At 42.9% G+C, this 27,563-nt stretch overlaps 1 protein-coding gene across 3 annotated transcripts in view; it reads left to right on the top strand.

The window, feature by feature from the left end:
- The window catches only part of SMARCD2 (SWI/SNF related BAF chromatin remodeling complex subunit D2), a gene marked incomplete at its 5' end in the record, with an annotated part of 31,145 nt that overhangs the window by 2,325 nt on the left and 1,257 nt on the right, over window positions 1-27,563 (top strand). For 2 of the 3 annotated variants that reach the window (XM_080979379.1, XM_080979381.1), the window contains 11 exons: window positions 11,097-11,284; window positions 17,035-17,077; window positions 17,657-17,779; window positions 18,014-18,133; window positions 21,335-21,430; window positions 22,676-22,777; window positions 23,437-23,598; window positions 23,703-23,800; window positions 24,748-24,952; window positions 26,272-26,394; window positions 27,356-27,457. In XM_080979379.1, the coding sequence (XP_080835505.1) occupies window positions 11,097-11,284; window positions 17,035-17,077; window positions 17,657-17,779; window positions 18,014-18,133; window positions 21,335-21,430; window positions 22,676-22,777; window positions 23,437-23,598; window positions 23,703-23,800; window positions 24,748-24,952; window positions 26,272-26,394; window positions 27,356-27,457 (1,362 nt within the window). The remainder of the gene's footprint in view (window positions 1-11,096; window positions 11,285-17,034; window positions 17,078-17,656; window positions 17,780-18,013; window positions 18,134-21,334; window positions 21,431-22,675; window positions 22,778-23,436; window positions 23,599-23,702; window positions 23,801-24,747; window positions 24,953-26,271; window positions 26,395-27,355; window positions 27,458-27,563) is intronic. The other variant, XM_080979380.1, reaches the window with a different exon arrangement.

Below are 27,563 nucleotides of genomic sequence, written 5' to 3'. Positions count from 1 at the left end.
GCATGCTGCAAGCATAAAAGTAGGGATTTTGGTACATCAAGCCTGTACAATTTCTAAACCACTAATCTAAATGCAGCCCACCAGCCATGCATAGTGGCCCTCCAGAGATTTGCCAAAGTACCTTGTCCTACTCTGTGCTTTCAACTGCAAGAACTGGCGTGGTGTAGTGAATATCTGCCTGGCTACAGTACGTGGGCATTGGGGGGGGGGGCTGCATTCAGCTTGGTGGGCCATCAGTTGTGTAGGCCTGTAATATGTGTTAGTTGTTGTTAATACAGAATCAGGAAATGGTAGTTACTGCAGATTAATTTGCCCAAAATACAAAAGTATGGTCCAGGGTGCTCCTTTTATTTTTGATGCTTTCCTTTTGGAATTTTGTTAGTCGATTCCATTTTTCAAAAGGCCAGAAAAGACGCCCAAAATCACCCAAGGGAATCAAAGTAGCAACAAATAAAGTAGGAAAACACCATATGGTTCTCTATACAATGTTTTTGCATTACAAATGTGTTGAATAAAACACTTTTTAAAGGGGGAAATTCCTTTACAAGTCTTTTCAGTGCTCATGGCTAAAAGATTTCTTCCTATTTGAGATAAGTCAGCAGGACCTGTTCATAAACCACCTAAAAAGGTAAAGACTTGTCATTCAGACAGTCACAGTTTTTGAGGTCGTTTTGATCTGTGCTGTCTTATCTTAGGGGGGAAAATTTGGCTATGATACTAAAAGGAAAATACTGCCTTGTCTTCTATATCAGCACTGTGTGTGTGTTTCACACACAACCACATAAGTGCTTCACAGAGCAATCCTATGCATGTTTAGACAGAATTAAGTCTTACTGATTTTGTCGGGACTTGCTACCTAGAAGGTATGCACAGGATTGCAGCCTTAGTTTGACAGAGTCAGTGTGGGCCACAGGGTCAGTTGGGCTTGGATTAAAAGACCTTGATTTCAGTATTTGCTTCTTCCATTAATTCATTTTGCAGTCTTGGGCAACACACACACACACACACACACACACACACACTGAGCCTTAGTTCCTCTTCTGCAAAATATAAATTGTAGGAGTGAGCACAATACAGTTGGTACAGAATTTAGCAAACTAAGGATGCAATATAAATTTGTAGTAGGCCAACTATTATTTGCTTCATTTTGTTTGAATTATTTTCCTATACTGTAATTACTAGTGGTATTAATAACAAAGGATCTTGTGTCACTTTAAAGACCAACACATTTGTTGTGGTGTAAGGCTAAAAGCTTTCACGTACCACAGTCTATTTCATAAGGTACATGAAATGCAGTCCTAAAGGGGCAAGCATATCTACCCATGGTTGGCATGGGAGTGAAGTCGATGGAATAAAATGCAAAAAGAGCAGTGACAGTTACCTAAAAGCAAAATAATTGTAGTGACCAATTAACTAGGCACTGTTTGTGATAACACAGTCATCCTGACATTTGTTAGCTAATTAGCATATACACGTGTGTTTCTTTTTTTAAAAAAACCACAATCTTGAGTCAAGTCCCAGGTGGCAGGATTGAATTGCCTGATAACTCAGAATTCAGCAGTTTCACACTGAACATTCAAGGATAGCCACCTTAAGGTCAGTTAAAGAGTATTCTGATAGGTTAAAATGTTCTCTAACTGGTTTGTGGATATTGCCATTTCTGATGTTGGATTTGTGTCCCCTTATTTTGTTGAATAGATATTGAACTGTTAGTCCTGTGTAGAATGCAAAAGAGCATTTGTCCAGACACTTGCAACATGCAGATTTGCATTGAGACTGCAATAATACTCACCCACTGAAATAATAATTTAAAAAAAGATTAATGAAGTTGGACTGGTACCCAGGAATAAGACAACCTAAGGCAGCTACTTACCAGCAACACCAGGCCACAGACACAATCACAGGGTCCAGACTCTGCAGCAAACATGCCAATTGTGTCCTCATACCTTCCCAGGAAACTCTGTTATAGGGCCTAATAATAATCCATAACGTAATGGGTTCATTCATTAGCTCAGCTTCTGATGTGATATATGGCACCAGCTTTTTCAAGTAATGCTCCTCTGAATGTTTATTGCAGTCAACGCATTTTGGAGTGGAACTTCCTTCTTCAGGAGCAAACTTAGACTGTTTGAAGCAACTTACACAAATATTGCTGCCTATCTGGCACCAAAGGAACGGTTTCCTTATAGTGACAGATAGGCACCAATATCTTTGTGTAAGCTGCTTCTGAATGTCCAAGCTTGCTCCTCAAGAAGGAAGTTCCACTCCAAAATGTGTTGACTTAAGGCAGCTTACAGATAAGAACAAGAACCGCTAAAACCATAGAAGAAGCAATGATTAAAAAACAATTAAACATGGATAGAATCTAAAACTATATACATATATAAAATATATTAAAACTGTAATCTATTAAAACCAAAAGTAATAGTGCCTAAAAGTCTGCTAGGCACTTCTGCAAAGATAAGCAGGTATTTGTTCGAAGCAACTTTCATACAAAAGAAAGAAGGAATGGCAGAAATATGCACACAGTATCCCAGTTCATGCATAATGGTAAGCCATTGTCAGAAATAAGCCATGAGTTACTGTGGACAAGCAGTGCAGGTGCTGGCTAGTCTGTTGTTCCCGCTTTGCTCTGCCCTGTCTGCCTCCACGAGAAACAAACCACAGTGCTTTACTTAGTGTTATGTGTGAACTGACACTCATGTTTGTTTTTTCCAAACAACCCACAAGTAGTTTGTTCATGGCTCACCACCACCCATGGTTTGTTACTCCTGAACAAACTGTAAGTGTCCGGTTCACCTAATGCCAGATGAAGCCTCGTGGTTTGGTTCTGTCAGAGGCAGAATGGATTGGTTGAGCTAACATGCTCAATCTTTGGGTCAGAAACTTTTGTTTTGGAAAAATCTTTGGTACATGAGGATGTTTGTGCGCTTTTAACATTCCTATGATGTGGGGACTAACGGACAACAAAAGTGGATCATCTGAGCCCTTATAGTTGAAAAGATAATTATATTCCAAGGCTGGAAAGATAAATACCCACTACCCATTACTCAGTGGTGTGAAGATCTTACTGCCCTTTCTGCCTTTGAGCATATATTGTGCCCATTTATATATCATATCAATTGTCTATCTTAACATACCACATTTAGGAATAGTGAATTGTTATTGTGGCATTGTGTGTTTTCTTTCTGTTCTTACTTTTAAAAAAAGAAAGAAAGAAAAAAGAGCAGCAACTGCCAGCAGATTACTCCTTATGGTAAGCCATGGTTTATTTCTGACCATGGTTGTTGTATGCTTTGGAGGCCAGTTATATGTTCCAAACTCTACAAGCTGCTTTCAGTTATTGTTGTTTTTACTTAAAAGAGAGAAACGCTTTAAACCATGAAGCAATTTAAATTGTGTAACATATTGTTTTAATTTTAACCTAATACAGTGTAGATGAAAAATTATAAAGTGTTTTGATGGAGGAAGAACAACATGGAACGAAAAAGATAGAATAAGAGTTCTGGGGACTTATGAGTAGCGTCAGATGACTGAATGAGTTCAAACTAAAGCATTAGGGAAGTAAAATATAAGGAGTTGCTGAACTTGTGCAGAGCTTGTATAGCAAGATTATTACCTCAGAACACTGAAGGTAAAAACCGCGGGGTGGTATCCAGCCACATCATACCTGGAGCACACCCACTGAAATCAATGGACTTATGTAATTTCCATACCATTGATGTAAATGGTTCTGTGCTGAGTATTGACTTGGTTGGATATTGCTAATTAGGAACAGCCTTCAAAATAGGTAATCAGGGAAACAAGACCTGCATTTTCAAAAAGATAGCTCAAAACATTTATGTATGAGTGTTGAGTGGGCCATTTGAGTCTCCAGATGTCCTCTTGTTGATAGGACTGGAGAAATGTCCATAATGACATGTCTTGACTCCTTGTCTCAACCCTCAAAATAATAATTATATATATATATATATACACACACACACACACACACACACACACACACATATGCGCGCAATGTGGATATATTAGACACCTAGGAATGACAGTCCTTCTCTGGAGTTGTCTGCCTCCTTAAAATAAACCATTTTGTGTTGGGGTTCTATTCCTCCCCACTCCCACTGCCCAGAAGCCCATTCTGCCCCACTCTTCCAGGTCCTAAAGGAACCATGCGTCAGCAGTTGCACATCAATTGGACAAATGCAAAATGGTCACCACCTTTACAGGCAAGTAAGAATAGCTCCTCACACCCCACAAACCCTTAAAATCACATTGTCTTTAAGCCCATATTAGTTTGTAAAAATTGCAGTGCCAGTTCCTTTTTTATGTTATTTATTTCATTCAGAAATAACTTTCTGACTACCAGAGATCATGGGTCCTCCCCCAAGATCATCTGAATCAACACTGGTTGCTGTTAGCTTAACTCCAAGCAAAATCCTAGATATGTCCCAATAACTTTCTTTTGAGAGTATTGAATGAATTTAAGATTTGGGTTTAACTTTTCCTCAAAAAAGCATTTTTCTGTATTATGACACCGCAGTTAGCATTCGGCTTAGATGGCGCTTTTTGTAGTACGCTGTGTGGTCTCCTGATTTTATGCTTGTATCTCATCATAATGTGAATTATTGTGCACGGGATACTGGGGTAAGGGACTGGACTTACGGTAATGGCCTGCTGATCCCTTCCAGCCCTATTCTTTTGTAACTGGAACTGGCTTCTTAGCAGTCTCTTCATGCTGTGAAAGTATTAACAAAGACCAGCAGACAAGCATCCCTAGTGGTTAGAATTTGAGGACATTGGCTTAGTTGTTGCATCAATTTCAGACAATGGGAGGTACACACCTTGTGAATATTGAGTGCATCCCATGTGAGGAGTGCTAGCTTTGCTTTTCAAATGGAGACAGTTTCAAAAGTCTGGTGTGGATTTTTAGCAGTGAGAGAAACTGTGCCTTCAAGTCCCTGCACTTCCTTTGGAGGTGGTAATGCTTCTGTAACAAGGAAGCCGGAAGCAGAAGCAGCCAAGTACAGCAGTTTCAGCAAGTATCAGCCTGATGAACCTGCTATGTTGTGCTCTGCAAGCCTCTGACTAGAGGGATGAAGCAGGAAATAAATGTACTACGTGGGATAGGGAAGATGAATTAGTACATGCATTAGGGAACGTTTCTGAAGGCATGGGTGCTTCTTGAAGCCTTTAACAGAGAGTACTTGCATATTTTCATTATGAGGGCCAGACATATTTTTTAAGTCCCAGCTGAAATTCACAAGATGCAGTTCTGTAAGCAGAATCTTGGAAATGCATTTCCTTGGATGAGTTTTAAATATGACTCAAATGTTTGATACCATACACAAGTGTCTAGTGAGCTAACCTTTTAATGTCAAGTATTTTATTACTCGCTTTTCTCTTCTTTCCTTGGTCTTCCTGCTGTGACTTTGGATTGCATTAAACCTGTGAAAACCGTTAATGGCAACTGAATGCTGACTCACCCGTGTTGCTACTTAAGTAAATGCACAGGGTGGCAATTAGATTAGATGGCAATTATTAGATGGCGAGCAGAATCTCTGGCTGTGGTTTTGTGTTGGAGAAGGACTGAGACTTACCTACCATGGGACTGGCATATTATTGCTGTGTAGATGCACCTTCTAAGGAAACTTCAGCATAAACCACTTTGTGTGACGTTTGTGTTCAGTGTCTTTCACACTTTCTAACAACTTGCAGATGAAAAGAAGAGCTGTCTTGTGTACTAGTAAACTCCCTGTTCTTCCATCAATGATTACATGTTCCAGAGACTAGAGGGAGAAGGGGACTGAAACCGTAAGGACACTCTAGAATTTTTTCACAGGCTTCTTCAACATCATTCCCAAAGACAAATGAAGACAGTGCTGTATGAGAGACTGGTACGGAAAATAGAGATTGTCCTCAGTAATCAGGGGCAGTAGTTTTCTTTCTGTGCCTTTTAAATCCTATCTCTTCCCACTTTTCCTCTGTTCAGTGTTTTCAATACTGTAGTTCCTCAGTAGCTGTGCTGTCATATCAGATGCTGTGCTTGAGATGGTATTTGTGTGTGTGTGTAGTTTTACACAGAGAGGAGTGGACGAGTGACTTACGGTCACCTGCAGCCCTATGATTCTGTGGCCAGGAAGGACCACATTCTAAGCCAAGGAAATGGTCCTAAGCATTTGCTGTAATCAGAAACTTGTAAAAGAAAGTAGCAGCTCTTTTAAAACTGCAGATGGTTGTCTTAATTCCTTGGGGGAGATGTGGTGGCAATTGAGACCTACTCCTGTCTGAACTGAGTGTTCCTCTTGGGGGTAAGAAAAAACAGGCTGCAGCTGAACACGTAGCTAAGACCGTTGTTTCCCAGTGGATGTTGAACAATAACAAGCAGACAAATATATAAATTGCCTATGTACGTATAATAGCCACATCTAAGCTACCTAGGCAGCTGTGCAGAATAATTTCAAGTCCATAAAATTATAGGAGACCATCAGATTCATCTTCCACAGAACAAGGCAGAATCATCCACACACATCTTATTATGTGTCAACTCTCACATTCCATATTACAAGGAGAAAACAAATACATTGTAAATGGTTCAAGCAAGTAAGTCACACATTGCTGGGAAAGGTACATATGTGCTGGCACATCCTTTCTCTTACTGTTTCTAGGATTTCATTTGACCTGGGGAGGTTCCCCCTCCCCCAAGTGGTTGCAATTGGAGCCATTTCACACACTGCACAGTTTGCCACATTATACATTCATTCAGCTTACCTATTCAATGCAGATGTTTGCAAACACATGTTTATCACACTGACACTGTACATGTTTAGATGCACACTTAAAATTTATTGCACGTGCCCCTAAAATTGAAATATGTGGAGAGGCTTTTTCCTGCCCGTGACAGAAAACCCATCTGCAAAGTCTTCCCAAGGAAATTCTCTCATTGGTGTGGAGGTATGGGATCTCAGCAGGATTTCACAGAGCGTGACCTTTGTGTAGCAAATAGGAGAACTTGCTTTTTAAAAGCATGTGGATGATACAAAAGGCATCTCTCATAAATGACCACTTCAAAGGGTCCAGTTGCCTTTAACTATATGAATGTGGGCAGTGATGTAGCTGATAAAAGAGGGGGTGAAGAGAGAATGTTGTGTATAAAATGACACAGCCAAGCAACAGCGGAGTAATGAATATTGCTCCATTTGTTTGAAGAATGCTGGGGATTAACTGCACACCGTCCTTTTCCTCAGCCAAAGTCAACACTGGCCCAGAATATGTAGTAATTGATTAGAGAAAGGAGGGAAGAAATAATTGTGTTGAGGGAGGAGCCTCTTGTTAAGAGGGGTAGTCTGGGAAATTGGGAGGATGCTGGTTATTTATGAATCTGCTTGCTAGAATTGAACCTCAAAGGTCCTTGGAGGGGTAACAGATGCTTGGTTGTTTGTAGCATATTAACATGCTTTATAAATCTTTGGTAGTAAGTGGAGTTTATTTAACAGCAAAATAACAGTCCAGAGACTTATAGACCTGTATACATGCTGCAAGTTCTGTTTGGGAAATCTGCAAGGAAAGTGATTTCACAATCTCTCTGGGCAACTTATTCCGTCACCGACTTGGTGCTCCCCTAGTTCGGAAGTTTATCTCCAGTTGCAACCTATATCTGCCTTTTGGTGCTTTACAGCCATTGCCACTTGTAGCATCTTCCGTGGATGGCAGTAATCAGCATTTATGTAGCATGTTTCACATACCAGTACATTATCGTCGTAATTTTTACCTTGTTAAGTAGGCTAATGTTATTAGCATCGCTTTTCGTAGAGTCTACAATACCCCTGTTGTAGATAGAAAGGAGGAAGGGAGCCGAAGCTGAGACTGTGTGGCTTAATCTGACCCACAGAACAAATTCATGGCCGAGGTGGGATTTAGTTAACTGTGACTCCCTCCTGCCTGACAACGTTTCAGATGCTTGAAAACAGTCAACATATCTCCTTTCATCTTTGTTTCCATAAGTGAGCATACCCATTTCCTCCAGCAGCCTTTCTATGCATGACTTGTCTCCTGCCTGTTCTCGTGCTCATAATGTTCCCTTTGAATGTTTTTCTCCAGTATTCGCTGCTGTGGGCAATCCTTTCACTGTTGGACTTGTATGGTGCTGCCCAACCCCCTTTGCCTGAGTTCTGTTTGGGAGTGGCAGTGGACTAGAGGCTCTGCCTGGGCCTGCTGGGGAAGGATGAAATGTTGCCCTGCTGGCTTGGTGGCTTTGGCAGCTGCGTTAGCTCCTTGGCAGCAGACGCTTGTTTCAGATCCCACAGGGCAAGGGAGTGCAATCCCTTCTGAAGCAGGCTCAAGAGGGCAGGTGTGTATGTGTGCGCATACACAATCAAATGCCCCTCTAAGGACTTAATAAACAAGCCCTGTGCATAGGTAACCTGAGCTAAGTGCAGCTGTGAATCATGGCAGATCCAGCATGTGCTTTTCCAATCAAATTAGCAGTTGCCCCCAGATGTCGGGTTGCTGAATTCAGTCCTAGACAAGCCTTTAATAATTACAAGGGCCGGAGAAATGTGAGCAGTGTAGCTTCTCTTGATAATGAGCCCAACAGTTGGCAGAGTTTCTCCTTTTTATGCAGTTCTGCACAGAACTATTAAGTGTGGAAGAGCCAAGTTTTGTCTGGTGATCCTGGGCCTAGTCCTTAGAGAAATGGCTCCATGGCGTACTGGTGGCAAAGAGTGGCTCAGAGACTCTGTCATTAAAGTTGTGGATGACAACAGGCAAACTTACTTAAATGTAATTATAAGTGCTAGCATTTTTGCTTCTGCTACTTAAATCACCTGGCAGTCCTAGATTGCTGCCTTGCAGAACATCTCCAGGAGAAGAAAAGACTAAGGTGTAAACCCAAACAAATCTGGAGTGGAGTCCCAGAGGCGGTTGGATGGTATCTTGTCATCTGGGCAGCCCAGGACCTCCATACACACTGCCTAGGCCAGGCATAGGCAAACTCGGCCCTCCAGATGTTTTGAGACTACAATTCCCATCATCCCAGACCACTGGTCCTGTTAGCTAGGGACGATGGGAGTTGTAGTCCCAAAACATCTGGAGGGCCGAGTTTGCCTATGCCTGGCCTAGGCTGTCCCGGGGAGGTTGCTTCAGTACTGCCAACACAGCAAAAACAACACGGGAGGCAGCAATTATGAGTTACCAGTCCCTGCAGCCGTAGCAGGCACTGTGATTCTCCAGCAGTTTGACTTCACCCCCGAGGTGCACTCCATTGTCTCTTGAAACAGATGGATGCCAACAAAGTCTTAGATAGGGTACAGCATGCTGACAGTGACCTAATTTGCATATAATGCTAGACTAAACCATAGCATAGTGTTATGTGTGAACCCTACCTGGAAGCTATGGTTTGTTTACCACCAGCATACCTTGGTCTGAAGCTATTGCTTGTTGGCTTATGGGACTTTGGTTTGGTTTAATGAAGACTTAGGGTCATGTGCCTCGGTAGAGCAGAAAGTAAAAAAGCTGATCCTCACTAGGTGCAAGAAACAATGAGTGATGATCAAGGCTGGCCAAAATCTGTGGTGGTGAATTACAATGTTTTGCCAAATGACCCAAGTTTGTTACAAACACCTGATGTGATTCTGCTGTTTGACTTGTGTAACTTACAAAAGATCCTGGTGGTATTGTTATCCTCTGTTAGTATGGTTGGCAGTTTCTATTGTGCAAATGTTTCAGGTGAGTTCAAAAAGCTTTGCAATAAGTCTCTGCAATAGTAACTTATAAAGTGCTATAGAAAGTTGAAAGTGCTTTGTGCATGTTCCTGGGATTCCTTAAAGTAGCCATTCAGAGTAGTTCAGTATTACACACATACTGCAGGCAGGCTACTGTTGACTTTGTGGTTTGAAATGAGATTTGAACTGGGGTTTTCCTAGTCCACAGCTCAGGCTCTTAGCCAGTATGTTACACCCACAGTGTGTGCATCTCCAAGGGTTCTATGGGAATGTCTAGGCAGGGGAAACCTGTAAAGGAATCTGCAGAGGGACCTCTCTTGTGCAAGAGGAATAATCTCACTTGTTGGGTAGAGGGGAGGGTCTTGCCTGCAGTTTTTGTTTGGCTTTGGTTCAATGGTAATGTTCTTGGGACACTGGAAAGTGTTAAGGGTGTGAATGTTTGTGGAGGAACGTTCATCTGAGTGCATTCAAGAATAGTAAAGCATTTTAGACTTTTCTCCCCAAGTGCTACCTGAAACTGGAGCTAGAGGGCTGTAGCCTCTTGCACTCACCTTTCCATACCATCCATCATTAGGCGTAAATTTTGTTTTTATCTGATCAAAACAAGTTAATCTGAGATTCTTAAATGTGGGTTAATGACCCAACTGATTATTCATGTTCTTATATTTATAACTGTACCACCAGCAGCAGAAAGCCACCAGATGTGCCGGGGCGGGGTGGGCTGAGGTTGTTCTTCCCAACAGAAAACCATTTTTGCTCCATTGTCCATGTAGGCCACCAACTTAGATTAGAGGTTAAGAGAGTGCCTGCTTCCTCTTTCATGTCATTCTTTTGAGCACATAGCAGCTGGGCTTGTCTGCTAAATTCAGGAGAGGGTTCCTATACCTCCTCCTATACACAGAAGGATGAATGCTGGGAAGTGCATCTTCCCCTGGCATATCATGGTGATGTGAGAAATATGCCTACCTCAAATGTTTGCCATCTGTACAATTTTTAACGGCACAAAGTAAATGTGGCAAAGGTAAGTACAGCTGTTACTTAGCATTCTTGCAGTCTTCCGTCATTTCTTCTCTTCACACTCATCTGTACTACAAACTTAAAGCTGGTTTAATTGCCATGGATGCTCTAAGAGCTATAGTTTCATAAGAACTCCGTGAACTCTCTTAAAGGTGCCTGTCTTTCCTCTCTGTCCGTGATCTACATTCCCAAGCGGTTCTTTGGAATACCATTAAAACAGTTTGCGTTTTTAATGTGCCTCTGCCTGTTGCACTTTGCCCTGCTATGGGAAGTAGAGTGACTTCAGCCAAGCGGCTGCCAATGAACTCTGGTGCGTACAGTGCCTAGTTTCCTAGAATGTCTTTTGTTTTCTCTTGCCAGCGCCCTGGGATTCTGCCTGGTGGCCGGATGCCCATGGCAGGATTGCAAGTGGGATCCCCCTCAGGGCCTCTGTATGGATCACCTTCTCCAATGAGACCTGGAATGCCACAGTCCATGATGGATCCGTTCCGGAAGCGCCTGCTTGTTCCACAGACCCAACCGCCTCCATCACTATCCCAAAGGCGAGGGTAAGTGCATATGTGTCTAAGTGATTTGAGGGGGGTGAATGTAGAATATAGGGTGAGACTGTATTGGTACTATTTCCAAATAAGATCAATTTCCTAGCCATCCTGTCTCTACAACATACGTAAAGTAGCCAGCTCCCATTCTTCATTAGACAACTTCCAGTGTCTCCACACACACACACACTACTTTACCACACCACTGCTTAATATTTTGGGTTTGCGTTCAAGAAGAGAGATTGTTTTATGTCCCTGACCCCCCTTAATAACCACTAGTAATCCTCTCTCAGTCCATTTTGGAAGTTGATTATATTCCTGGCCATTGTGGTATGCTTTTGCAGTGAGATCCAGAAAAATCTAAGAAATTCCATGGTGCAAAAGTGTTTCCTTGTTGATTAAACTTGTTAACTGAAGTACAGAGTTTAGAAAGAGCAAAAATACACTTCTCAGCCGGACAAAACAGAAGGGAGTGTGCAGATATTGGCTATTAGCTGACAGGCTGAGCGAATACCAAAAAAATGTGCTATGTTGGAGCTTACCAGACCTTTTGGTATCTAGAACAAAGAGGGTTGTTGCAAACCATAAGATGCTGGTGCATATTGAAACACACACAGCAATGTTATCCACTAGCCATGTGTCAAGATCATGGTGCAGTTTTGGCTAGCTGTTATGAGGTATATTCATATAATTGTTGGCACCATTCATTCCAACACCTTATATCTACCAGATGGTGGGTCTTGACTGAGGCATTATCACATTTATACCAAGTGCAGATCTAGTGGTAAAAATATAGTGCTGATATTACTCTTCACTCCTGCATCCTGGTTTGTCCTCTAAGCCTGACTTGACTCTGGTCTTGACTTCCAATTTTATTCCTCTGGTCTCTAGGCTCTTGATGGCTTGCTCATCTCTAGTTACTGCCTACACTTGCTGACATGCAGCCCAGTTATATGCATATATACTTGGAAGTAAATCCCACTTAGTTCATTCGGACTCTCCCAAATAAGTGTGTGTAGCATTGCAGCAGCTGACAGCAGCAGAAGTACAAATGATACACAGGAGGAGCAACAAAATCAAATCTGATTATTTGGGCACCAAATTAACAACCTTTAGAGAACTCCACACGTACCCTCCTCTCCTTCCTTGAACACCTTTTTCTTCTTTATCTTTCCACTTCTTGCCTTATAGCTTGCAGTTCTTAATTAATTTTTTAACAGAAGCAGGCTTGGATGTTTTCAGAGAAAGGTGCGTAGGACCCAAAAGGAAAGGATTTAACCCAAGATGTACAAAAAGAAAATATTTCCTGCAGCTTCTGTATATTATGTTTTATTCAGAACTACTTGGAGAAAATTTAAAGATTGAAATAAGAGGCAATAAAACCAGTAAAATACCTTTAACAGTACAAAAATAGGTAATAATGGCAAGGTTTAAAATGGTCTTGCCCAGATCCTCTAGTCTTCACCAGTGGAACAGTTCTGCTGCTGACAGGAGAGTAGGCAAAAGCTACCACCAGCTGAAACAGAGCATTTGGGGAAGGAGCAGAGCCGGGATGCAAAAGAATTTGCTGGATTGGGAGCTGGCTTATGCCAGGGCATGACTGCACCAGCTTGGGAGCCAATGTAGTCAAGAAGCTACACATTGGGGCAAAACTACCACCTGAAATGGGTTCAGAAAACCATTCTAATCCAGAGAATCTGAGCTGAACCACCATCACTTGTTCCTTAACATTGTTCTAAAAGGCATGTCCCAGGCAAGTAGACAATTTCATAGCTCCAAGGAGGGCTTCTTTTAGGAGTGATTGTAATATAGCCTTGTGAAGAGGACCAGGAACCACACTTTGCACAAAGAGGTGTAAATGGTCAGTCAGATAGGCGCAGCTGGCCTCCCTCAGTTAGCTAGAACTAGCAAAAAACATCAAGGTTCCAAAGCACAGATCGTTTGTTGGACTGTTGCAAGGATCTTGACTATGAACTCTGCTTACACCCACAGAAATTCATCCAAGCAAGAACAATAAGACGAGACTGAGGGCAGCTTGGCTAGGGGCATTGTCATTAAAGGGGATTACGGATTGGAGTGGATGTGGGAAATTCTGTCTGCTAAATGCTAAGCAAACATATCAATAGCTTACAGAGCAGTCAAGGGTACAGTATAGAAGCCTAGGACTAATTAAACCGTATATTGCTTGGAATGACTCCGCTAGACAATACTGAGCCAGTGCAATGAAGATGGAGAGGAATGTGTGCTTTGCTGTCCTTGTTGCCACAGAAGGTCTTCATATGGACCGTAATTAGTGCTTTGTCTAACCCAGCCCCAATCTGTTGTCTTCACCCCTGCTCTACCTTTATCCAGACTCTTAGATTGTCAGCGATACTAAAGAACAGCATGTTGGGGACAACAGAGTAACTTTGAGCATCTCCACAAAAAGCATTTTTTTGTCGATTTTGGGTAGAACAGACCATTTTGATGAAGCAGCCAAGGATTTCCCCTCACAATAAAAAAAAACCCAGTTGCTTCTAGAAATAGCAGCGGAGAAGTCCAGCAGTGTCCCATTCATTTTGAACAGATTACCCCAGTAGGAATGATACTGGGACTTAATACTCTACCTGTTCATGATAGCAGCAACTGAGGTGAACCAAAAGATTTAGGGCAATGTTCTTTGTGTGCAAATTGCTTCTCTCTCTGGATGTCCACTTCCCCCGTCCCCTAGATACTGTATGTGACTACTAGTTCCCAGCACTGAAGGGTGGGACTTCTGAGACATCACGATGTGGTTGGCCTGGGGGCCTTGAATCCACCCAAGTTCTGTTTTCAGTTAGCTAGAACCAAGGTCACTTGCCAGGCCTTTCCAACCCCTTCTAGGCCCCTGATCTATCTTGGAATTGAAGCATGTTTAAAATGGAATGACTCAAAACGAGAGTGAGAAATGCACTAATGACAATCTGAATTCTCTGTGACCTATCTCAGGAACTCTGTAGTACACCCCTCTCCTCTAAGCCTAGGGAGACTGCTATGTGCACATTTTCTGCCTTTGTCTTTTAAGCTCAATGTTACTGTGAATAACGGCAGCTCGGGCTGCCTGCTTTCTTCAAGCTAGCCAGCTATTTCTACATACTTGGAAGACTTCTAGGTATGCAGAAGTATGTAAGCTTTGTCAATGAAAGAACATAAAGTTCCCCCTCCCCTGGCGATCAGCCCAGTGTGGACCAAGTATGCTCGTTGGTTTCAAGGAGTCATATAATTTTAGTTGTCAGCTGGAAAGCCAGGGGTGAAGTGAGGGAATTGGCCTTCTTGAACCCTTAACAGCTAACAGTTTTTGGGAGAAAGCTTGGTTTGGTACTTGTCTTAGGGGGTGGGGATACTTCAGCAGTTTCTTTGCAGGTTCTGCTTGTCTCCACCAATTTCCTGACCTGCACACAGTTTTCAAAAGCAATAACTGTGTACTTTCCCAGAAAAAGCTGAAAAACAATATACGTATTTGGTATTTATAGGCTACATTTCCAGTGTTCAGAGTGCTCCTTACAACTTATTTCAGCAATCCTTAAAATAGCTTTGCAAGGTATCCCAGCATTATCCTCCTGTTACAGAAGGGAGAGTGGAAGAAGAGTGACTTGCGTAATATTATCAGCTCCCGGTGGGTCCAGATTCTGTGGCTCTTACAGATGTTTTTTTGTTGATGGAAAATCAGATAGCTAAGATTAAGCAGCACCCCATTCACCCCCATTCTCATTATGATAGGGGTTTTTGACTCCCTTCACTACTATATCCTCCACTCCCCTTCTGCTAAGCTACTTCTGCTGAGCTTGACTTTCATCTGTTCTTCTCTCATGCTCCTCACAAGTCCTGCTTGGCCTGATTTTACCAGCTGTTTTTAAAAACAAATGGGATGCAAATGACATTCAGTTTCTTGGCAAGTCCTCCTCGGCCAGCTTAATCCAAGGAAGGAGATGCATAGAGAAACAAGCAGCTGCACACATCTGGCATCCAGGCTTCAGGGGCCATGTTCTACATGGTAGAAGTGGGGGAGTACGTCTATTGTCTTGTTGAATTGCCATTTCAGATGCCAGAATATGATCCCTTTGTTAATTTGAGCTCCGTAGCTGTTCCTTTCCTTCTGTGGTGGGTTAAAGGCGCAGTTCTGTTCTGTGGTGCTGCAGGCAAGGTTTCATTTCCCACTGTATGGGTCTGAAATATGCTCTCTCCTGCCTTTCCTTTCCCCCCTTCTTCACCCTCTTGCAGTAGAAGAGAGGTTAATCATTTCCTTTCGAATAACACAACTCTGACAACAGCCACAAAATAAATTGCACACACCCTGAAGCTATTTGCCTTGGAAGGGAAGTTGCTCTTGGTATCTAGGAGTTCCCCTCCAAGGAAAATTTCAACATTGGGGGCAGTTTTGTTGGAGCTGCAGTGTGGGTGGTGGGTGGGTGGGAGGTTGAAAGCCCAACTGTGCTATGGTTATGATCCAGATCAGGATGCGGGTGGGAGTAGCAGCAGCTATTTTATTTTTTAAAATAAAAATAAATACGCACATGGTGAAATGTGAATGCATTTTTTAAAAAAAATAGTTTGGCCTGTTACAAAATAGAGTTTGAAATGTGGCAGTGAGTCTTCAAAGAGTATCATTCTCAACACGAAAATGATAAATCAGCTGAAATCTGCATAAAGCCAAAGCATATGACCCTTGCGGTATTTTTGAGGGAAGGGTAGGACAGGCACTTATTAGGAATATTACAAAAGCCATAATGTTCCCAAAGTACTAAGTTAGCTGGTTCATAATATGAATTTGAACATCTCAAAATGCTCAGATATATTATGACTCAAACATTTTTTCTGACATTCCACTCCATCAAGGAATGTACAATGAGATTCTGCACATGTGCAAAAAGTATGTTTAATGAAATCGAACATTTCACTGAACATCCAAGCAAATCGCACAACCATTGATGGTGGTTTCTGTTCCTTCCATTCTTGGACACTAATATTAGCTCAGACAGAAGACATGCCCCCCCCCCCCGATTTTTTTAAAAAGGCAAAGCTGTGGGGAATGGTGTATTACAGGTCCACAAAACACAATGCAGGGAGATTGCCAAGTGATGAGAATAGCAAAGCTATACAGTCCCTAGGTTTATCTGACTAGGCAACAGGAAACGCCTCAAATCTGACTGACCTGCTGCATAAGCAAAGGACCTTTCTTGGCTTGCTAAATCATCCTTCCTGCCTCTGTTTTCCTGATTTTCCCCCTTATTGTGTAGTAAAAAACTATCCCCGTTGATGACATAGCTACACATTCTCCTGGAGACAAGAACAGAGATTGGTATCAAGTGTATTCTGATCCCCACTCCCTGCACAAATGTTCATCATCTGAGTTTCAGGGTTAAATGCAAATCAGATGCTTTTGCTACTAGAGCTACATATTTTTATTTTTACTATTAGAGCTGGTACTGGAGCTAGGAAAGAAGATGCATTGAAAATAATTTCCTTTTATGCCAGTTGTTTTCCTTCCTTTGCAAGCCAACTCTGAATCAAGCTACATGGAGTTTGTTTATCACTATTTTTAAAGCAGGGAAGATGTTTTAGCTGATACAGGTGGAGCTATATTATAGAATTCCCTGGGACACACAAGTAAAATGTTTGAAATTCATTCCAGTTGCGTAGTTTGGGCTTTCCATACATGTGGATATTAGGTGTGATGTGCCACCAGATTCTAGACTGTTTTTGGCCTCTTAACAGCTTGCTTTTTTGCACAATTCTTGCAGGCTCAAAAGGAGGAAGATGGCAGACAAGGTCCTGCCACAGAGGGTAAGTGCTCCTTGTCTGAGAGAGCTCTTGGCCTCAATGAAGGATGCAGGCAGTAGGCACATGTGGTGGAAATGGGTAGAAACGGATTGCAGGGCTCAAGGCCATGCCAGCTCTTTCTAGAAAAATTATTCAGGTGTGCAGTTTTTCTGAGTGAGCTGTTCCTATGTAGTTGTGGAATGGGAGGATAATAAACCCAGTATAGAGGGTGTTGGAACATTTTGCTGCATATGTCACAGCTGTTCCCACTGGGAATTCCAGTCCATTATTACAATTGTTAATCAACTTTAATTTGCAAAGTAATTCACTGATTATCCTCAAAACAATCATAGAAAGGGCAATAGTGATTGTGAGATGGAAGGATATTGACCCTTTGCTAAAGGGGGATAAAGCTTTATTGTCCCCTTTTCCCAATGATATGCAGAGCAGGGATAGGTCAGCCTTCGTGCTGGGAATGATGGAGAACATGATACAAATCTTGGATAATTGTACACATTGAAATTCCCCTTCTGTGTAATTACTCAGAGGCAAAGGATGCTTGTCTTGATAGAGATGGCATTCTGATAGACTCTGTCTTCACAGATTCGTGAACTAGTCCCAGAGTCTCAGGCCTACATGGATTTGCTGGCCTTTGAGCGCAAACTGGACCAGACAATTGCCCGCAAGAGGATGGAAATCCAGGAGGCAATCAAGAAACCTTTGACGGTGAGGAGGGATGGAAGGAGACTGAGTTAGTCAAGTCCTTCAGGGATGGAGAAAGCGAAAGGATCAGTTCCTTTGGGGTGTTCCTTGGCAGCCTGAGGCTTCAGTTATAGAAGCAACTTACACTGCCAGCTCAGATTGCCTTGGGAAGAAGGACCAGACCTGTGGAAAGGAATTGGTGTGTGGTTGAATTGATCCTATTGCTGTCCTTAGTGAATGTTTCTCTCCAAACTTCAGCAAAAGCGGAAGCTTCGCATTTACATCTCCAATACCTTTACGCCTGGCAAGGAAGAATCTGAAGGCAGTGAACGCATCGCTTCGTGGGAACTTCGTGTGGAAGGCAAACTCTTAGACGATGTAAGGCTGAAACATCCCTGCTGATAGGTAGCTTTGTGGAAAGTGGCTGATGTAGGCTTCCCTGGAGATTGGTTCAGGGTAAACCCCCTATATCACTCATACATGCACACATGGGCGCACCCAATTATCTCAGCTAGCCAGCTCTGCACCCTTAGCTGTTGTCCATACAGGAGTCGTCTTGTGTGTCTTCCCTTCACCTTGTCCTGCTTGTGCAACCCAAAACCTATCTAGTTCAACATCCTGTTTCCCACTGTAGCCAACCAGATGCCTATAGAAAGCGAACAAGCAGACATGAGGGCAATAGAGCTCTCCTGCTGTTGTTTCTCAGCAGGAGTTTCCTGGAACCTGCCCCCTGCCCATTCATTTTTTAAAAATTACGTCTTTTGTTGACTGCAGTAGCTGATTCCAGGGGCAAGTTACATATTTTTGTTTGATCATATTTGAGTTCCTTAAGAATTCTTGGGTATATACTATATGGACATGATAATTTGCTAATTTTTAATTGTCAGTAAGACCTGGAACTTCATCTCTTGATACAGTTATTTGTTTTAGCTCTTCCGACTCCCTTCTGGAAAAAGACAGTTTGATGTTTCCCTTTCAACTTGGCCGCATGTTAGCACCATAAATCCCCACCTCCCAGAGTTTGGATTGACAAATCTAATTGAAAGGATCCAAATGATCTCATTGCTGAAAAACATAGCAGAAGTCCATTATTTCTTTTTAATGATATTTATTGAAAATTTTAGAATTACAAAAGAAAACAAAGAAGAAAAAAAAAAAGAAAAAACAGAGAAAAGACAAACCACAATCAAACCATACAGATTGATAAAAATCAAGATCAAAAAATAACACAACACAATTAAAAAACAAAAATATGTCACAAACATTTAAAAACAAATCCAATATTCTCAACTCTTTAACTGTCATTTCCTTCTTTCTTTGACCTCCTCCTCCTCCCTTTTTTGTATCCTAGTTGTTAATTGTCGCAGCAAATCCTTTCCATATTTCATAATATTCTGTCATTACTTTACCTTAATCTATTTTAATCTTATCTTACTATGAAAACCTTAAAACTTAAAACTTAAATCTTATTTTTACCAATTTCTCATAACCATAATATTCTTACATAATTCTTTAAACATTTTTACTAGAGCCAAATAATTTCGTTTCAACATCTTTCTAACATTCATCAATTTTATAAAACAATCATAATAATAATAAAAAAATAACAATCCAATCTTCATCCAGCGTCTCTTCCTCCTGGACCCGGGTTTTGTCAGTCCTTTCTATCCCATCAATCTGGCGCATTAACCTGGTAACCTTATGTCCGAGGCCCTTAAGTCCCTTCCATGTCCCTTCCGCAGCTCTTCTTCATATTTATAGCTGTATTTTCCTTTGTTTCCTAGTTCTTTCACTCTTGGGAACTCCAGCTTGAGAATGCTTTTGACCCTTCTCGACAAATCAGCCCCTTTTCCATAGTCCACACTAAGCTCCATGTGGTATTTAAGAACATGTTTCAAAGTCCCTCCAAAATTGAGAGCCCCCACAACCCCAAACATCTCACGGCCCATTGCCAGACCTCCCTGCATAGGGGGGTCTATCCAACCCCCCATTTCCAAGCCAAACCAAACTTTATCTTTCCAAATCTGGCTTTTTCCAAGTTCATTCCTGCTGGGCCGCAACTCCCTCCATCTCTGGCGCCCAAGATTCAGCAACATCCTCTTCCCTCATCTGTTCTGTCAGGGCACACTCCTGATCTGATTCCTGGGTGGCCTCTATATAATTTCCCACTGCCTGTCCAAAATTTCTAATCGCATCAGTCATAAAATCCATCTTCTCATGTAGCTGTTCCAATAAGGCACTTGTTTTACAGAAAGCACTCAACAGAGCTTCTGAATACATTGTCCTGCAAGGTCAGAAGTCTATTCCCACGATCGTAATCTGTAACAGCTGCGGGCTCCCCGATTCAAAATTGGTTACAGTTTCACAGGCTCCCTCTAGGGGAAGAACTTCTGTTTGTTCTTTTCTTTTAAAAACAGATCTAACAACAAAGTTTCCTTTTTCAGATATTTTGTCAATATTTGTTCCTTTAAAATGCGAAGGGGAACAATGGAATCACTATGTATCTCTTCCTTTAGCTATCTGTCAGAAACGTTTATCTCTGGTCAATGAGCTTCAAAAAACGTCAGTCCTGACACCCCGCTCCAGGATCAAGACAGTGGAAAGTTACTTTACTTTACACTCACTTCTGCAGGTTTAAACAGTCTGGAAAAAATCCCCCCTCTTCTCCTGCTTCCAAAGGGGGTTCAACAATTTTAAATGATGAAAGTTAATCCTTTAGAAACGATTTTCAGAACTCTAGTTTGCCGTGTCTTTGCTTTAATCTATCTACAAAGAAACGGAAGGCTGACTTCCTGTTTAGACCTTCCCGTTTCAGTGCCAAATTAAATTAAACTTTTAAGTCCAGTTTTCCTTTCTGCTCGCAAATCCTTATTTAGAGTCCAATTGTCCAAAACTTTAGTACTCACGGGTGGTTGTTTTAAAAGCCAAATTGTCCCAGGAAAAAGGCAGCGCTCTCCGGCAACGGCTGTGCAGCTTCGCTCCACAGAAGAAGCAGTTGACTCTCAGCACCGCGCCACTTCCCCCTCTTCGCTCCGGAGCCCGTTAGTGGGTTCCTTTGCGGGTTTGGGGGGGCGCTAAAGGTGCCCGCCGAGTCCCATGGTCACAGGCTTCATCCGCCTGTGATTTTTAAATGGGTCCCCACTTCGCCGTAGCGGAAAAGACCCGTTTCCCGTGGAGCTGGTCCCTCCAGTTCAGAGGGAGTCCGCCATTGCCGATGGCGCCACCCCGGAAGTCAGAAGTCCATTATTTCAGACTCCACAACACTAAGGACTGTTCCTCATTTAACTGGCAACCTTCATGGAATGTAGACTTTATAAAATTCCCAGTTCTTCCAGAGCTTCTTTCTCCCCAGTCTCATAGAAAGGCCCTCATTTTATTCAGAAAAGCACAATAACAGTGATGATGTCAGTAGTGGCTGTATTGCTCCCAACATTGCGCAAGCTAAATGAAGTCCCTCATTGGCAGAGTTGGCCCCGCTTGTTTGTCCTTCACTTTTAGAGATGTGTTTTTGGCAGCGGTGCTGTCTGTGTGCTTCTGGGAAAGGCGGGGCTCAGTTTCTCCTGTGTCTTTCTATCTCAGCCAAGTAAACAGAAGAGGAAGTTCTCATCCTTTTTCAAGAGCTTGGTCATTGAGCTGGACAAAGAGCTGTATGGCCCAGACAACCACCTGGTGGAGGTAGGTGACTTGGTGCATGTTGCGTGCTAGGAAATGGGAGGCAGCTCAGAGGAGCAGAAATACACAACTGGGGCTGAGAACAGTGCTGTTGACCGAGAGGGATGATAGGCCTCATTTGCAGATGATTGGTCAGGTCCGGGAATCATAATTGCTGGAGAGAACAGTTTCCAAGGAGGGGTCAGATGGTGTTCCTGGATTGGGTTTAAGATGAGCTATGTACTGGCATCATGGGGTTTTATCTAGCTAAGTTCTGTTCCCCCCACCAATAACCAGTGTTCATTTCTGTAGAACTTTCCATTGCATACAGAATGCTTCCAGTACTGTCTCGGTTATCTTCACCGCAAACCTGTTTGGTAAACTAGGTTCTGTGCTACCATGGGAGCTTAATGACTGCATCTCCCATGTCCAAACCAACAGTTTACTCACTGTCTATGTGGAGCCCTGTGCTAGTATTCCTAGAGAAGCCTTTGCATATGGTGATCTCCACCACTTCACACAACATAGACACATAACGGCACACTTACTGTAGTCAAAGGTTCCCGAGTGTGTGTGTCCATAAAATTGACATCATGTATACAAATAAAAAAAGAACTTTCCTTTAGCACAGGTGCTATTGAAGTGTCTTCAGTGCCTTTTTGCACCATTGTTAAAACTGCGATATTTGGCAGTCTCAGTGACTTCATTTAAAGTGCTTTTGGATTAATTGAACAGCATTGGAGAGGCTTGCATAGTTCCTTCAGCTATCGGGGATGGAGTAAGGGTAGTGGATAAGGCTGGGCTGTTTCCCATCTGTGTTCTGTTGATATTTGAGATGATAATAGTATAAAAACTTCTGTAACCCCACCTGATTAGAAGAGCAAGGGTAAAACATGAAAACCAACCATTAAAATATCAGCTACAGTGGTGCCTCGCAAGACGAAATTAATCCGTTCCGCGAATCTCTTCGTCTTGTGGTTTCTTCGTCTTGCGAAGCACGGCTATTAGCGGCTTAGCGGCTATTAACGGCTTAGCGGCTTTAAGAAAAAGGAAACAAACTCGCAAGAACTTGCAAGACTTGCGAAGCAAGCCCATAGGGAAATTCGTCTTGCGGAACGACTCAAAAAACGGAAAACTCTTTCGTCTAGCGAGTTTTTCGTCTTGCGAGGCATTCGTCTTGCGGGGCACCACTGTACTGTGTGGTAAAATGAACCAGTTTGTTCCCCATGTTTGTCTTGCACTATCTCAATATGGCTTTTTCCCTCTCAGTGGCACCGGATGGCCACAACCCAAGAGACAGATGGCTTCCAAGTCAAGCGCCCGGGCGATGTCAATGTGAAATGCACCCTTCTGCTCATGCTGGATCATCAGGTAACAGGGAACAAGCGCCAGTAGGTGGTGAGAGCAGGCGAGTTGTAGTGCCCTGAAATTATCAGGTTCCCAACCACATTACTTTCATGGCACAATCCAGCTTTGAGATGGGAGGAGATACAGCAGTACTAGATCAGAAGCTTCTTTCTCCATATTTTATTATCACAAATCGTGTGGCTTTACTTCCTCCAGCTATATGTACAGCTGTTCTCCTTCTTGAGGATACCATAGTATTGTGCTGAATTTGGATTCCTATTAATCTCAGTGCTTGTGATTTAAAAAGTAAGTTTCCAGCCCAAGTAGGACTATGAAGATAGAACTGAGAATGAGAAGGCACTGGGTTCAGAGGCTGGTGCTCTTGCAGACTTTCTGTTGACTGTAATTCATTTGGAGTATGAAAACAGACTTCCTTTTCATGAATGTTTCTGCTTATGGATTAGAACTGGTGGGTGGGGTGGGTGGTTCGGAGGCCTGGCCAGAGTCCGCCTGGGATAACCACTTGGCTACAGATCGTCTCTCTCTCTTGATGGTTATTCAGATGGGTTCCATTAATCATTCCTGATTCGGAGATGCAAGCAGGTTGCAACACTCAGATTGGTCTGAGGTTACAGAGGACCCTACTTCAAGTGCATATTAACCAGGCCATATTACCCTTGCAGCCTCCCCAGTACAAGCTGGATCCCCGTTTGGCTCGCCTTCTGGGCGTTCACACCCAGACTCGGGCCAGCATCATGCAGGCTCTGTGGCTCTACATCAAGCACAACAAGCTCCAGGACAGTCATGAGCGAGAGTACATCAACTGCAACCGATACTTTCGCCAGGTCAGTCAATACATGGCTTGCCTCCCTGCCCCATCTCTTCTTACTTCCCACCCCACCCTTTGCCTCAGGGCTTATTCATGGCATGCTCTCTTTATCCATTCTAGATCTTTGGCTGCATCCGCATGCGATTCTCTGAGATCCCCATGAAGCTGGCGGGGCTCCTGCAACATCCAGATCCCATTGTTATCAACCATGTGATCAGGTAGGACTGGCATGGCAGGAGCTGAAACTGAGCAAGCTCTTAATTCAGGGGTGGGAACCTGGGGCTACCGATGTTGGTGGCCTGTAACTCCCATGATTCCTGATCGGTGGCCTTGGTGGCTGGGGCTGATGGGAGATGGAGTCCAGCAACACCTGGAGGGTTTCAGATCTGAAGAGGCTCCCCATCTGTGCTCTGATTGGTTGTTATCTCTCTCTGGAATGCAGCTTCCATCAGAGAGAGAAAGGGGAGATAGTATAATCTCAATCATGGTAATATGTGGGGGGACCCCACCTCTTCCATGGACAATCATATTTGCCCTTAGGACAAGCCATGTGCTTCTTGAGTTCCCATCTGTGAAATGGGAATAATGTTGGCTTGCTTCATAGAACTGTTTGAGAAGATAAACAATAAATATTTATAAAAATTAGTATCAGGGTTGGGTGGAGTATTTCTCCGGGGCATCTGAAGGAGATGCTGTTGATGTATCTAGGAAGTGATGGAAGATTTCTGCCACTGGAGCAGCATATATAAATGTGGTTTTTGTGTGTGCATGTGTGTCAGAACTAGTTTCAAGCCTAAAAAAGTTTAGTTTTTCTGTAGTATCCTTTTGAAAAGACTGTGAGGTCCATTTATTTTACTTTCTGAGGTTGATGTGTTTTCCTGCTTATGAAATTTGCTATGATGTGGTTTCATTGTCTGCTTTAATTTCTATATTATAATTCTTCCTTGAGTCCAGGAAAGGCAGCATATGCATACTTCAAATAAATAAAAATATTTTTGGAACATGCTATATTAGTTTCCTTGGATTCATATGTATTTGTGCATCCTAATTTGGGTGTACCCCTGCCATTCAGATTACTCTGTTTCTCCTCTGTTGAAGCCCTCAGGGGCAGTTGGGTATGAGAGAGTCAATTCCTAACCCTAATGTTTGTGGGGTGCTGGTGAAGGAACAGCTCTTGGGGAGATGTAGATTCTCAGCCCTCATCCCAGCCTCCTGTCCCTACCCACCCCTCCAGTGTGGACCCTAATGATCAGAAGAAGACTGCCTGTTACGACATTGATGTGGAAGTGGATGACCCTTTGAAGGCCCAAATGAGCAACTTCTTGGCCTCCACTACCAACCAGCAGGAAATTGCCTCCCTGGATGTCAAGGTAGGTCCCTGGTGACCATTGGGGCAGGAAGCAGAATCAAGCATACCACCTCACATACTTTGGGGGTGCTGTAATGCTCGCCTTGCCCTGCAGGGGCACTCAGCTTATCCCCAAAATATAAGCAGGGGATGCCTCTACCTGTTTTCAAGATTGTGCGACATTTACCCATCCAACCTGGCTTTGGCAATCTAATATTTTGTATTAATTTCAAATTCTGTACTTGCAATAAACAGTGCAAGTAAAGCAAGGTTGTGCAAGTTGTCCCATTTTTGTTGAGTAGGCTGCACGTCTTGTTTTCCTGCATATTGAAGTAGTTTTGTATAATCTGAAATTCTGAATTCTTTTTTGGGGGTTATTAGAAAAGCATTGACTCTGTTACACAGCAAGTAGGTAGGATTTGGTCTCTTAAGAGCAGGGGGAATGGGGAGGAGCCAGTTGGCAAGCTGTGAAAAGACTGGCATCTGGAGAGTTGGAAGTCTAGGCAGATGGCTGGCTCTCTTCTTGCTGTCTGTAAACAGGTGGGCTAGGAATCTGCATGGCAACCAACAGAACCCATGACAGATTGGATTCAGGGTGTTCAGAACATGGAGTTGATTTTGGGAGTGGGATTTAAACAAGGTTTCTAGCTCTGACAAACAGAGACCAGTGATGGCAGCAGAACATCTCACCTCCAAGACCATCCAGTCCTTACTCTATACATTTTTTCCTTATCTTGCTCTCTTCCTCCCACCTTTTTTCTACCTTCTCCCATCTGCAAAATTATGCAAACCCATTGCATAATCATTGCTGACTAAGCATGCTAACCTAATTTGCAAAAGTATTGTACTGCAAAAAAAAAAAAAAGCAGGGATCCTCATTCTAGAACTCTGGTTATATAGCTTGCTCTAGCCTAAGGGGTTAGTAAAAATTACAGTGAATGCACATAGACCTGGGGGGGGGGGGGGAGACTGTGCCTGAAGGGCTGGCGATTATGGCGGAACAAAGAAAGGAGGGCAGGCTTGAGAGGAAGTTAAACGATATAGAAAACTAGGCACTTAATCTTTCCAATACTTTGTGTCTATATCTGATACTCCTTTCTCTTTAGGTCTTCCTTCCCTACCCCAAATTGTCAGGCAACATGAAGCCATTGCTTTATGGTGGAAAGTGCTTCCATTACTCTTACCTCCAAATGTCATACTTCTGTCTCTACTGCTTTCTTCCCTGTCGCCCTGTGCTGGCCCAAACCTGCAGGCTCCTGAATCAGTAGTCAGGACTTATTCAGTTTGAGGAGCACTTCTTTTCCTTCATCAGAACCCCCTATATCTTTTATTCACATTTAGATCCATGAAACCATTGAGTCGATCAACCAGCTGAAGACACAGCGAGATTTTATGCTGAGTTTCAGCAACAATCCCCAGGACTTCATCCAGGAGTGGATCAGATCTCAGCAGAGGGACTTGAAGGTAAATTTAGGGACTGGGCTCTGAAGAAACCAGGTAGGGGTGTGCAAAAGGACTATCAGCACAATTCTATGAATGTCTGCCCAGAAGGAAATCCCAGTGAGTTCAATGGAGCTTACCCCCAGGGATGTGTGTGTATAGGATTGTAGCATAAGGATATGCATGGTAGTGCTGGGGCTCCTCTTGCATGACACAGCTTCGGTGCTACAGCTTCTACAGCTTCACATGCTCCCAGACCACTCGCTGCACCCGAAGTCATTCATTTATTTGCATCTTGCTTTTCCACAAGATTGTTCCCAAGGCATCTCATGACATAACAAATGAAGAGCAATAAATATAATTCAGATATGAACACTTGGAAATAATCAGTATTAATATGCAAGCACACTAATCCATGGAACAGGGAAAAAATGGCCAAATGCAACAGCAAAAGTAAACACAAGAGCAAATAAAAGCCTGGCACAGAAATAAAAATAGCACAAATGCAAGGCCAAAGATCTCTGTGTTCCACAAAAGCAACACTGGGTTCCCATTAAGTTATATTCCCGCTTGTGACCCTTGTAGGACAAGACAGTGGGAATGCCCAGGCCTTTGATGTTAGTCTCTCTCCGTGCTCAGCCCAATTCCCTATATGTAAGCCATGTCTAACATGTTCCCTGTCTTTTGTCCACCTGGTCTATCCCTTCCTCCTTTGCCAGTTAAAAGAATTCAGGAACGTTTTGATTCTGGCAGAAATGTGCAGAGTAAATCATTGATGTATTCCAGCTGGAAATGTGGTATTTTGAAACTAAGAGATACCAGTGCCATGTTTGTGAGCATCTCATTGGCCTGTTGCGCACATTGCTGGGTTATAGTGACACTGAACAAGGCAGTTTTAGTAATCTTGCTGCGGTCTCCATTTTGAAACTCTCTGAACATTGGCAGCACAGGAAATAGCTTCCCCTTTCCCCCCATTTTGCTCTAGATCATCACCGACGTGGTTGGGAACCCTGAAGAGGAGAGGCGTGCGGAGTTCTACCAACAACCGTGGATGCAGGAGGCTGTTGGGAGACACATCTTTGCCAAGGTTTGAAGAGGCTATTTCTGCAAAGTGTTTATATGGCATTCCCTATTATTTAAAGTCATGCGGCATCTTCCCAACCTGGACTTGGCCATGGAGGGAAGATGTTATT

This window comes from Podarcis pityusensis (genome assembly GCF_964106645.2).
Source record: "Podarcis pityusensis genome assembly, chromosome: 13".
Lineage (NCBI taxonomy): Eukaryota > Metazoa > Chordata > Lepidosauria > Squamata > Lacertidae > Podarcis > Podarcis pityusensis.
The sequence above is the reverse complement of the archived record's forward strand: the minus strand, read 5'-3'. Positions and strand labels throughout refer to the sequence as shown.